This window comes from Ylistrum balloti, unplaced genomic scaffold (genome assembly GCF_031769215.1).
Source record: "Ylistrum balloti isolate Yb309-2 unplaced genomic scaffold, AGI_CSIRO_Ybal_v1 Utg370386, whole genome shotgun sequence".
In the NCBI taxonomy this organism is placed as follows: domain Eukaryota; kingdom Metazoa; phylum Mollusca; class Bivalvia; order Pectinida; family Pectinidae; genus Ylistrum; species Ylistrum balloti.
Window position 1 is genome coordinate 2099218 of NW_026782268.1, and position 12918 is coordinate 2112135.

Sequence of the window (12918 nt, forward strand, 5' to 3'; positions counted from 1 at the left end):
TATGTAGATTAAGTCGAACTACTAAAAACATGTAATATAATATTATCATAATAAAGACGCTGGTAAAAACAAATATTGAAGTTGTTATATGTTTTTACATGATATTTCATGTTTTTTAATACATTTAACGCATTTACGAATAAGAATGAAAGAAAGAAAAAAAAAGAAAGAAAGAAAAAAGGGAAACAATAAGTATATCATGAAATCACGAAGACGTTGGTTTTAGTTGTCATTTTGTTATACAATCAAGTTTCGGAAATGAATGGTAACTCATGTACCTGCATAATTTCAGATTGTTTGGCGTTCCAATAAGCTGTGATTTCTTTTCATACGGGATATTGTTTCTTCGAAGCTGAAAGAAAGCCTTCGTTTTCTTGTTATCGGAGCTTTCTTTCCGAAGAAAGTTGAACGGTGGTACAAAAAAAATGGTTGTGAACTTACTACTGGAGTGTATTTCGTTAAAGATAAAGTTAAAGTAGAAATATAGGGATTACGAAATAATGAAAATGATCAAGTTTCTTGTTGACAACATCTTCGTCGAGTTTCTTGGTAAGATCTTCCAACAGACTCTTTGTATACCTATGGGGATTAGAGCCCTCTCTGCTCGCAGACCTGTTTCCTTTTTTTCATTAGAGGCTGAATTGATGGAAGAGCTTACCAGAACAGACCACAAACATCTTGCAAAGTCGTTTAATTTCACTTTCAGATATAATGATGACGTCTTAACTTTAAACAACAAGGAATGTATTGACCACGCCCGTTATATAACCAACCAGAATCGGAAATCAAAGACAGGCTCTTCTACATCAGCCACTTATCCCGATATATTTCTACAACGAAACCAACCACGACAGTTTTCCACCAAGCTGTAAGATAAGCGTGTTGATTTCAATTAACGTACTGTTGTATTTTCCATTTCCGGATGGCAACATACCTGAATCCCCAACCTATGGTGTTCACATGTCGCAGCTGATTCAATATTCAAGGGGCTTTTCCCATTATTACGATTTATCTTGCAGGAAGACATCAAATGACGGATACAGGGGACACAAGGACCTTTTGATGACTATATAATTCAATGTATAAAGGATATTATAAAAATGTTGTATCTGTATCAATGTATATATACATAGTATAGTGTGTATAATGTGTGAGAGTTATCGCCTTTATTTTCTATATTAATTATTTTGTGTTATTTTCATTTCAATATTGTGGAGAAAATGTCTATAGGCTTTGCCTGTTATTCAATCCACACTGACATTAACATTTTTTGTCAATAAAGTTTGTTGAAATGAAATGAAGTAAAATGAATTGACGGACACACTCAGAGTTTCAAATGATGCAGGATGATGAAAATTATAATGATCACATTTATAAATCTACCATTTCTTTGTGCGAAATGAAGCTGGACGTGTTTGATTCTCGTTAGAAGCGCCAGACGTTTACTCTTCTGGAACAATTGGTTGTCGATGAAGCAGAAGACGCTTACTCTTCCGGGAACACTTAGTTTTATTCTGCTTGTTTATATTTTAATAGTTCTCTTCTTCTTACCAAATCAGGTGGATATACTAACGTTTAATATCTGCTCTCTTTCCACTCATTAGTTGTATGAAGAAATCGATCTGATATGGGTTATTCAGATGAAAATGTTCTTATGGGATTTTAAATAATGGCTACAAAATAAGTAATACTGATCAGTAACGGTACGACCTAGTGATTCGTCGGACGTATTATAGTAGTAAATTTATAACTAAATGAGAATCGACACAAAAATGATGTGGCTACTGTTTCTTAGTTCTATTTCCCAAACTGCACACGTAGCAACACGAGAGGACTTGACAAAAATTTTGATGGAAAAGTATACCATGGATTTTCATTCAACATTCAACTTCTTACAGTCAACAATAGTTTTGGTTTTCAGCTCCTCTCATTGAAGAAATAAGCAGGCAAATTGCAGTTGTATGATGTATATTCATATTGGCATGACTTTAAAATGTAAAGGATTCCTGGAAAATTATGAAATCACTCATTCATGACTAGGTATAATACACAAATAAGAATTGATGACATCATAGCTGTGGTGTATACAGTGTAATTTCAAGGAAATAGAAAGTAAGAAAGTGTGTGCCATGACGTACAAACCTTTTAGTTTGAGTGAGGTTGATATTAGTAACTACTATATCTCTGTTCATTCACAATTCCTCCCCATCCCTATTCCCTTTGAGTTCCGATTCTTATTAACAATAAACACAATACAACCAGATCGTTCAATGTATAGGCTATTATTACATCTCTTATACTGCTTTGGGTGTAAGAAGAATAACACGTGCATTTAATACATGCAACCAAATTGTAATGTATTCGTGCTAGGATTTGTGATTCCGTTCTTAGTTCTAAAATGGTAAAAATTGTTACAAGTACATTAACACAAAAGTTCCGCTACCAACAGGCAATTTATTCAAGTGATTCGACATCTTAGTTTACTTCATAGTTGTTATCAAGTGAAATGATTTTTTGAAATCAGTACTACACACAATAAACATTTCAAAGCTATATATGGATGTATATCGGGTATTGTTGTGCTATGTTCCATCAATCTATACATTCTCAAAATTTCACCTGTAGCCAATTAGCAAGTTCACACATAAGTAACGGTTTTGAGTACATACTAATTAAATTTTTTCTGTCAATTTTCCTCAGTCACACGTCATTGATTTATCCTAAATTCAATCATAAACTCATTATCTGAACAACGTGTTCTAATGTTGTAATATCTGTTTATTTATATCGTATTATATAATTGCAAATTTGCGAGGTTGTTACAAAGATAAGAAAGAAATGCATTATATCATATAAAGAGTTTTTACATCTAGATATTTCTTAAATATCCGGAGTTCCATTGGTACAGTCGAATAGGAAGGATTTTTTCATTGATTAATATGTTAAATTTCATGCCAATGAACAGTAACAGTATATTGATCAAATCTATTTACATAGTTAAGTCAAGCGTTTGGATTTTCTCTTTGTATGCCTATGTTCCAAAGTTAATCGATAATGACTTACTGTTCAAACAGATATGACGTGAAATCGATATTTCAATAGCGAATCACAGCTATAGTGTTTTCTGACACCTGACACGTTTCAAGCTATATTTGCCTTTTAGCGTAATTACCTTTCCAATATCTACCAGATTCTACAGAAACATTAAAAAAAACCCATCCATTCATGATATTGACATATGCTTAGACTGCTTTGCTTTCTTTCCTTCTTCCGCTCAGGATAACAACACTAAAGTATCATTTAAGTGCTATGTATGGTTAAAACACCTACAAAATTCAAAACTGTTTTTGAAGGTACAATGTACTTGTTCTTGGGTTTTAAAGATTTTCTTAGAGGTGCCTGGCAGATCATTCCATTATTTCAAAATGATTATTGACCAACGTGTTGACTGAAGAATAAGGTTAGTCAGCTGATAACATTAATAAGTGTTACATAGATAAACAGTATTAATGTTATCATTACTGATCTCCGTAGTCTTCACTGGTGCATGTTGCTTCATTATCAATAACTAATGACATAGCGAATAAATCGATTTTTTAAATTGATGAATATCATCTTTAATTTAATTCTCTTTAAATAAAAACAGAGCTGGCCATTTTGATTTTGATATCACCTCATCATACATCGACTTCATCACTGCATTTTTATTTTTAAGACATATCGAAAAAATGGTGTAGCTATCGCACTTACTATTCGTTTCAATTTTTGCCATAATGCTCCACGAATATATAGTTTAAAGAATAAATATTGTTTATAAGATATGACTGCCATGTTTATTCATATATCAACATGGACAAGGATTTAACGACATATCAATAAAAATTACTTTAATAGAAGTCATAAAAGGACAAAAACAGCTGCATGATGCGGTCTTACTCATTGTTTGGCTCTAATGTATCCAACTCAAAATTGTCTTAAAAGTGCTGTTTATTCGTGTGTCCTTTGTATAATAATCTAAAACTAAAAAAAAAACATTCATACAGTTTACAAACATTTTTTTCATACCCCTATGAAACTAAAAAAATGACATCAATGCTTAAATGAAAATGTCACTATAAGGTATTGCCAGCATGCTTCTTGCACAATTCTTATGCCGTCGTCTCATACCATTGAAAGGAAATTTGTCAAGTCTCAGAGGCAGTAACACTTACGTGAAGACAAGGTAAGAAACACTGCGTCAGACTCCGTGGCACTGCTGCACCACATGGCTGCAATGGCCATGTTGATTCTGTTTGACATTTTGCAAGTCCTCAATAAAGTATTTCTGACGTTATGGCTATTTTCACTCCTCAAATTAGAAGTAACAATTACAATAAATCTAGCACATATATAGCCACATTTGAAGAGAAACCATTTGATGTCCATCCTTTACGCTTCCTCTTCCTTTGTAACAAAACTTTCAAGTAGATTCAGCTAATACTGTTTCGGATGACGCAAACTATCTTGGAGACTTAGGGATAGTTGCATCTCGCCAATTTAAGTAAGTTGAGTTTTGAAATAAGCCAAAGGGGATGCTATTAACATCGGCAATATTTTACACCAGAAATCAGTTCAGGCTAATATCGAACCATATTTTCAAGAAAGGAACACCCCTAATTTCCTACAGTTACTTTCAGCACATTGCAGCCAAACTTTTCAACTACAAACAAACACTGCAACAACTGAATGTAGATGACCTCAGGACTACCCCTCCGTCAGTTTGTTCTTGTTCTACATCTACTTAAAGCGAAGGTGTAACCTCTGACATAGCACCTGGCGATTTAAGCATTATCCAAAATGATAAGCTGTGAAAACTTTTCATGATGGGGCCTAATATTGCGAAAATCCCGTATAGAAAACTAAACAAAATGGAAGTTTTGGTCAAGTTGATTCTGAAATTAAACATACGAAAATTGTGTTTACATGTGTGAAAGGATGCACAAATTCGTAGATGTGTAAAATGTTTGCATGCCTGTGTGTGTATATGTGAACAAGTATACATATTTGTATGAGAATGATAAAAGTAATATCATGATACTTTTTCCAATTCTTTACCTGATGCCAGCAGGTTCATGGAGCTTTGATGCATGAAATCAAAGTTCGTTTATCTGTAAAATGTATTTTGTACAGGTGTGTTTCATTGTCTTAATGTATTTGTTTATTGCATATTGCTGCCGTTGTTTTACTGTACAATGTGCAAATATTTAATGTATAGGGTCTCAATTGGTGAATAAAATGTTTAATTTACAATCATATGCACACTTTCTCCTCATAATATTGAAATAATGATATTTATAGTGTGAAGAAATGAAAATGAATTTACGAACGAAAAGAAAGAGACCTACTGCGTGAGATACCATGATGTAAGGAAGGGAAGATAAACTAAGGGTCCCGACCTTGGCATCCCTCAAAATAGTTCTTGAAGAGAAATTAAGAAAAAGATATTTGAATACCACTATATTTTGTAGAAGGATAGTCGTCTTTTGCTTCACAGACGATGTCACGTTATCATAATGAGAGCCAAGTAATTAACAATAACTAGGAATGCTAACTAATACAGAGAAACGCTTAATTGCATGTCGTATACGCAAAATAATATTTTCTGACGAGATTTGAAAAACAGTGATTATCTTGTGATTGTAGAGGTAAGGCATGAACTCCCCTTACTTAATAAGGGACATGCGTAATGTACGAAGAGAAGAATATCATATAATGTAATGGTTATTACGACTAGTATACAAAAGAACCTTTGAATGATTTTAGATATTCGGTAAATGGAAGAATATTAATGTTGTTGAAAGAAAAAGCTATTGATAGTTCCTGTTTTAAAGATAAGTTATCTAAACGGTGAACTGAATGATCATCGCATAATTCATAATTCCTGAAGACCTCGCAATACGTAACGCAAAATGAACGCCTTGTCAGAGCTATGTGTGATGTTTATATTGTAATATAAAGTCTCAGGAACATGGGGACACTAACACTATCAAAGAACGAACAATCAATTAACTTCAATATGGTACAATTAAATGTATCTGGTGGTCCGGATGTTTCCAGTGTACACAACAATTCCATAAAGATGTATAGATGTCCAATGTGTCACTACATCTACTGATCTGCATACAGAGAAATAAAGCTGGTAAATACAAATGTTACATATAATCACTAGACAACGACTTAATAGAGTGTTATTCAACTTTGGATAGGCATTGATTTAGCTTGATTACAGTCAAGTCAAACACACCTCGATTTCATTGGGCATCGGTAAATATCGATTTAATCTATCTGGTTTTATAACAAACCATAAAAGCATAAGCAGTGACAACAATTTCACTGCTATATCCAGAGATGAAGGAAGCTACATGTATATCGACTCTCACGTTGATGTTCCTTTTGACGGGTTCTGGCGATGCAGCAACGCACACAGATATGGTCAAACTCCATGAGAACTTGACGAAACATTACAACAAGTATGTCAGGCCAACTTTTAATCAGTCAGAGCCAACAATTGTTAATGTCAATTTCAACCTTCTTTCTATCAAAGAACTGGATGAAAAGACCAATAAATTGGCTATAGTAGGAATTTTTACATACTCATGGAATGACTTTCAACTCCAGTGGAATTACACGGATTTTGGCAACAGTATTACAACATTTCTGCCTCAGACGGCAGTGTGGAAACCCGACGTTATACAAGTTAACCCATATGATGAAATTGAACCTCTCGGTTATGACAGACAAACAATTCGGGTCGTATACAACGGAGATATGTACTGGGCCCCAGCAAATGTCTACCAGTCTAGTTGTGCTATTGATGTGACGTTTTATCCCTTTGATGTCCAATCTTGTTTCATAATGTTTAGCTCTTTGATGTACGATATATCGGAGTTACGTTTCGAAAGCAATAATACTATGCTAGACCTTTCATACTTCTACTCAAATGGCTTGTGGGAGGTCAAGGCAACAGGAATACATTGTGACAAGTCATCACCGCTTATTATTTTAATATTGCAACTAAAAAGGCGATCAATATTCCATGTTCTTAACACGTTGATACCTATCAGTGTCATAGGACTTTTGAATGTCTTGGTATTCTTGCTCCCTGCAGAGTCAGGAGAGCGTGTCAGCTTCTCGATTACTGTATTATTAGCAATGGCTGTGTTTATCAGTATTGTGACGGACAGTCTACCCAGTAACAGTGAGCCGAATGTCCCGTTTCTGTGTTACCTTCTTGCAATCGATCTAGGCGCGAATGCTTTAGTAACCGTTTGCGCCATTCTTGGATTGCGTCTCCATCACAAACCAGACTCTCAGAAGGTCCCCAAATGGCTGAAGAGACTAATGTCCTGCCGTCCAAGCATTAAAAAGAAGAGCAGGTGTACCGATACACGCTTAGAATCTGACAATAGCATGGAGAGTTGGAATAATTCTTCTCCAGAACAGATTAAACACATTTACTTTAATGAATCTGCAATTTCCCGGCCAAGTGAAAAAACATTCAAATACGAGCAACAAGATGTCAATGACACTGATCAAAAGACTGTGTTATCTACTCAGGAACCCTCTAAAAACATTACATGGAAAAATGTCGCAGTGGTCTTGGACATTGTTTTCTTCGTGTTATTTTTAATGGTTTTACTTGCTAAAGATGTTGTGGCAGTAATTATATTTTTGCAATCACAAAACTATTCTTAATTTTTTCTCTCATTAAAACATGATTGTTTCCCCTAGAATATATTTTAAAGTATCATATAGCGTCTATTAAAAAGACTAACTTTTTTAAACATTAAATAACAAATATATAGGACCAGACAACAGTCGTAGGAAGAATTTAAACCATTTGATATTTGCCTATATTACTGAATCTACCAGACCGGATGTTGGATCTCGTTTTCTTTGTATTGTGTACCTTTTAAACATTGTTAACGAATATTTTTTTCTATATTATTACTAGTATTTTGATAGACAGAACTTTTTAGCAACACGCATTTTAATTCCAGTAGAATAGATAAATAGATATGATCCAGCTAAAAAATATGTTTCTATTAATGTATGTTTCGAAACACACTTTTTGTGGGAACTTTCTATCACATATATAATACTGTAAAGATGTGTTTGCTGTTCTTAGACTCTGACATGTTGCATATCCAATCACACTTCATGAAACTATATACAGTATTTAGTTATTATATATAATGTGTTTAATACTCATGTTCTATTGAATTGTTATATTCTTCATGGAACCGTTTGTAACCAGTCATAGACGAAATATTTATTACTTCAAATGTACAATATGCTTTCAGTAAGTGATAACAAAGTTTTCATGTATAAACAGTTTAAATTACTTTATATTTGTATCACAATTGTAAGTGTATTTCTGAGTTAATAATCGTGATGGTTTATATATCGAGCATTTAGAATTTAACCCTAAGTATGAAATATGTGTTCGTCAATAATTTCCAGTAGAAAATCACAATTTTTAATTTTGTACATACAAATGAAAAGTAGATATCAAAGGTTCTCGATTTAAAACGTGGCATGCTCCGATTGACAATGCCCTTTTTCGTCGATGAAGCAGAAGACGCTTTCTCTTCAGAACCATCTGGTCTGATTCTCCATGTAAATCTTTCTTTTGTTAAAACTGTTCCATAGTCTTATTGAATTTGTGTTTTTATTATGATTATATCCTTGTGTTGGTATTTTCATATTGCTTTAGATGTTCATTGTTGCTTTATACATGTAACACTTTGTCATGGTTAGAATATGATATTTTGTATGTGCGGGTTATTTTTAAATAAACGCACGTTTACCGTTTGACACTAGTTTTTTTCCTTTTCACACCTTGTGTAAAATGTCAAATAAGGAGCATACGTGTCCTTCAAAGTCCTTCAAAAGAAATTACATATTGCGAAATATTTATGACGTGTCTGTATGAGGTGATAGATGATAGAGTAACAATGTATGAAACCCCCACGCCAGGACAATAGACATTAATATTGCACAAATATTGAGATTCTAAACCAAATACAATACTTTTTCCATATTCTCACTTCAGACGCATTGGTATAATTACTTAACATTGTCATTCACATTGATATATGAATTCCTTTGATTAGGATAATGTAATACACATGATGAATGCCTAATGGTTCGCAAACAAACTGTCGTGAAGATCAAACGTGTCATTATTAGGTAATGCGTGCCATATTTGAGTAGTTAAATGTAAACACTCCTCAACAAATCGACAAGAATCCATTCAATATTTATCTTGCAATATATGACGTAAATTTAGATATAGTTTGATTAGTTTGTCAATGGATATCGACATGTTCAACAGTCATTAGTGAAACAAATAGTTATCCAAGAAATAATATTACTTAGGTTAAAAGACAATAGGAAGCAAGCCTTTGTACGACATGGATTTATCGGTATCTGAAAGCGATACTGCTTTTGCTTCCAATTTCTGGTGCATTTTGGTGGGGTTCCGATCATGCAGATGTGTATTCCAGCGTTTCACATGTGCTTACCAGGTGATTTTGACTTGTGCAAGTCTTTTAATTTGTTTATACCTCGTAAATATAACTTGTACTTCCGTTGTTGTTTATATTAAGCTGGGCGTGTTTTAGGCTCGTTCGTTTGCTTTTTGGTTCCGTTTTTGTATACCGTATTTTTTTGTTTATTTTTTTGAGAACGTGACATTACATGTTTGGATTTACCTGGGTTTGTATAGAGACTGTCGTCAATGAAGCAGAAGACTTTTTCGGGGATAGCCATGTCAATATGTCCTTTCTTCATATTTTGCCTTAATTCATCAAATTTGGGTTTTAATCTGTTAAGATTGTTACCACGTCTTCGTTTCTTTGTTCTTTAGAATAAATGCAGTCACAAGTGATCTAAAAAAAAACTCGCTGTCAGACTAGATACATGTTTTTAAACTTCTAAACACCCCTCTTGCTAATTTAAAAAAAAAAATCAAAATTGTGTACATTTAGTAAAGGGATGCCATAATTTGATTTGATTTGATTTTTAGCTATAATATTTAACATAAGTATTCCATCGTTAAAACGGTAGCAACTTTGAAGTTTTTCTTTCATTGATACCATTTCAAATTTGTCAATGTCTATATGTGTGCTCTTTTAATCATTACTCCGTCGAATGTTTTACATCGAAGTAACAAGCCGAGCAAAAGTGTATGATGAAGTAAACACATGCAAAACACACATTCATCAATCGCAGATCTATAATCTATATTTGTGATGACATATGTATATAAATGAAAATAAATTAAATAAATGCAGTTTTTTTTTCTAATAAGCCGTTTAAAAGTTGTCTCCCTTACACCAGTGACTCGCGAAATTGTTATGAGTCTATTTTTAATATTCTTTGACATTGACCGGGTAACTCATTCTAAGGCAAAATCGGCACACATTCTAGAAAGTGGGAAGATTGCTAAACTAGCCATTGTCGAAACCGACTCTGACTTTATGCTTGAAGTCATATATCTTATTCGTGTCCATATGACACGTGTTGCTGCACAAGAGACATCGATAGGTTTTTAAAACATTTCCAAAACGTAACTGGCCAAACCTGCCAACAATTAAATGTCACCATCGTAATTAATTTTTGTTTTACATTTTACCAAAAACACGTCTGACAATGAATCTATACATTTTATCATAATGTACCAATAACATTTCAGGACAAAAATACGGCATGTGATTAAAAAATCAAATTTTAAAGACCAGCAAGATATCTAAGGATTTAGAGAACATTATTATCGCTATCATAGGCAACGCTTAAAAGATAAACACGATCGATCCCAAACACTTTGATTTTAATTCATTGGAAAAGTGGCACGTCCAGAATATACACATGCTCCTAACACTCTTCTGAAATTATACGAATAAAGAAAACTTCACAATTTATTTACTTATAGGATCCGCTGAACGGTGCAAAAAATGAATCTAAAAAATACAAACATGGCAACACAATCATAATGTAGACTCATATTCGATAAAACTAGAGCAAAATATTAACAACCAAAAGATTTACACGGAGACTCCCGAAAAGTACAAGAATAATAATACCGGATGTTCCGGAAGGGAAGCGCCTTCTGCTTCGTTGACGACACCCTCCATGTAAACCTTGGTCAGTCAAAGTACGTAATGTCACGTTCTCAAATGAGAACAAGGTATACAACAACGGAACCCACAAGCAAACTAACGAGCATTAAATACGTCCAGCTTTGTGTCACACAGAGAAATAGAACATTCATGTTTTGGCACCGGTATATGTATATTTCTATATGTGTACAATTTGTTGACAACGAAAGCTGAGACAAGGATCTGTTTCCCCTATATCTACTCTTATATTCAGTAGAGTTTTGTCTATTCTAGTTTACACACAACAATTTTAAAAACCTATTCGCTCCTGTCAGATTATCAACCAGGGTGATAAATGGACCAATCAGCTTCTTCGTATCATTTATGACATTAGTTCTTCACTTAAAAGGGCAATGCCACACGGATGGTCTTTTGAAATGTGGTTTTGTAGAAAGGTCTTCTCTGCAAACTGTCTAGCCTTGGAATTCGAGATCACTCTGTCCCTTTTAGTGTTTTAGTGGTTTTACACATGGTTCCATACTTGGTCCTGTATTGTGTCTCCTATTCATTAATGACATCGTAAAAATATTCTATTATTATGTTATTTACATGTGATGATTCTCTGTATATGCTGTCATTGATACCCGTAGCATAAGTGAAGACAATTTTGAATTCTGAAAGGTTCTTTGACAATTTTAGTATATAAGAAAAAATACGAAAAGGAAAACGTTAATTTTGCAGATCAATAACAGTCAATAACTACACTTAATACGGCAGTGAAGATCCCAAAATAACCCAAAGTTATTAAACTACAAAACATTTGAAATTCTTAATTCGGCCAGAAGTACAAAGGTAAGTGATATATATTGTTTGTGTTTATATATAATATATGTTTTGTCAATTGTCATGCTAATTTCATCACTGATAGGCAGTGTGATCCAATTTTAGGTATAAATTTGAAAAACAAAAGTGGTATAATTTTATCGTTCGAACGAAGGAATGTTCCTTTTAACAACAGACACTTTATTAGGACATATTAGTCAAAAAATGTCACCCACTTCCATCCCCGATATGGGTTAGTATACTGCTAGTATTAAAACAGGTTCGATTTTCAATCTAATTAACAATCCAAATTTATTACCCATTGGTTTCATAAACATGTCACATACATAAGTAATTGATTATACCAGTACTGAGCACGTTCTATGACTTTTCATCTTTAGAATTTCACGTTCTTATTTTACATGATGTGTAGCTTTTTCGCAGGAATGAGACTAGTAACAATAATAGTATTCACTGTCTCCTCTAATAATTTAGCGAGAAGGATAATACGACAATTTGATATTCCAGCTTGTAAAGAAGACATTTTGTACAAGCCAGTTACTCAGTCCATTCAATGCCTACGTCATCTACAAAAATAGAAAGTGTATTTACTTGGTATGATGGTAGATACTAATTTGACGAATTTTAGCGATTTTCTCTGCTTTTTTCTTTACAAACTACTCACTAAGTAATGAATTACAAAGCCATGAGGCACATTGTACAGCGTTAACAGGCTTGTTAGAATACCTCATAGTCTTTGATAGTGATCACTGACCCAAACGACGTGACCCCAGTTATCCAATGTTCGAGGGATTAAACAGCATGCATTAACTACACCGGGGCAAGCTGTATTTATACAAAGCATTTATTGTTAACCACTTCTCGTACCGTGAAAAATATTATCGACAGTCGCTGCCGAAATCGAGGGAAGTACATTTTTCTCTCAATGGCAAGT

The 12918-nt window shown here is 33.6% G+C and overlaps 1 protein-coding gene across 1 annotated transcript; it reads left to right on the forward strand.

Annotated features, from left to right (window-relative positions):
* Positions 1–6387: 6387 nt before the first annotated feature.
* LOC132554176 (neuronal acetylcholine receptor subunit alpha-2-like) lies at positions 6388–7734 on the forward strand. The gene has a single exon (XM_060218475.1). The coding sequence runs from the start codon at positions 6388–6390 to the stop codon at positions 7732–7734; it is 1347 nt and encodes a 448-aa protein (XP_060074458.1).
* The last annotated feature ends 5184 nt before the right edge of the window (positions 7735–12918 follow it).

Excerpts from the sequence above, each read along its gene's own strand:
- LOC132554176 (XM_060218475.1), top strand. The coding sequence starts at position 6,388 with ATGAAGGAAGCTACATGTATATCGACTCTCACGTTGATGTTCCTTTTG.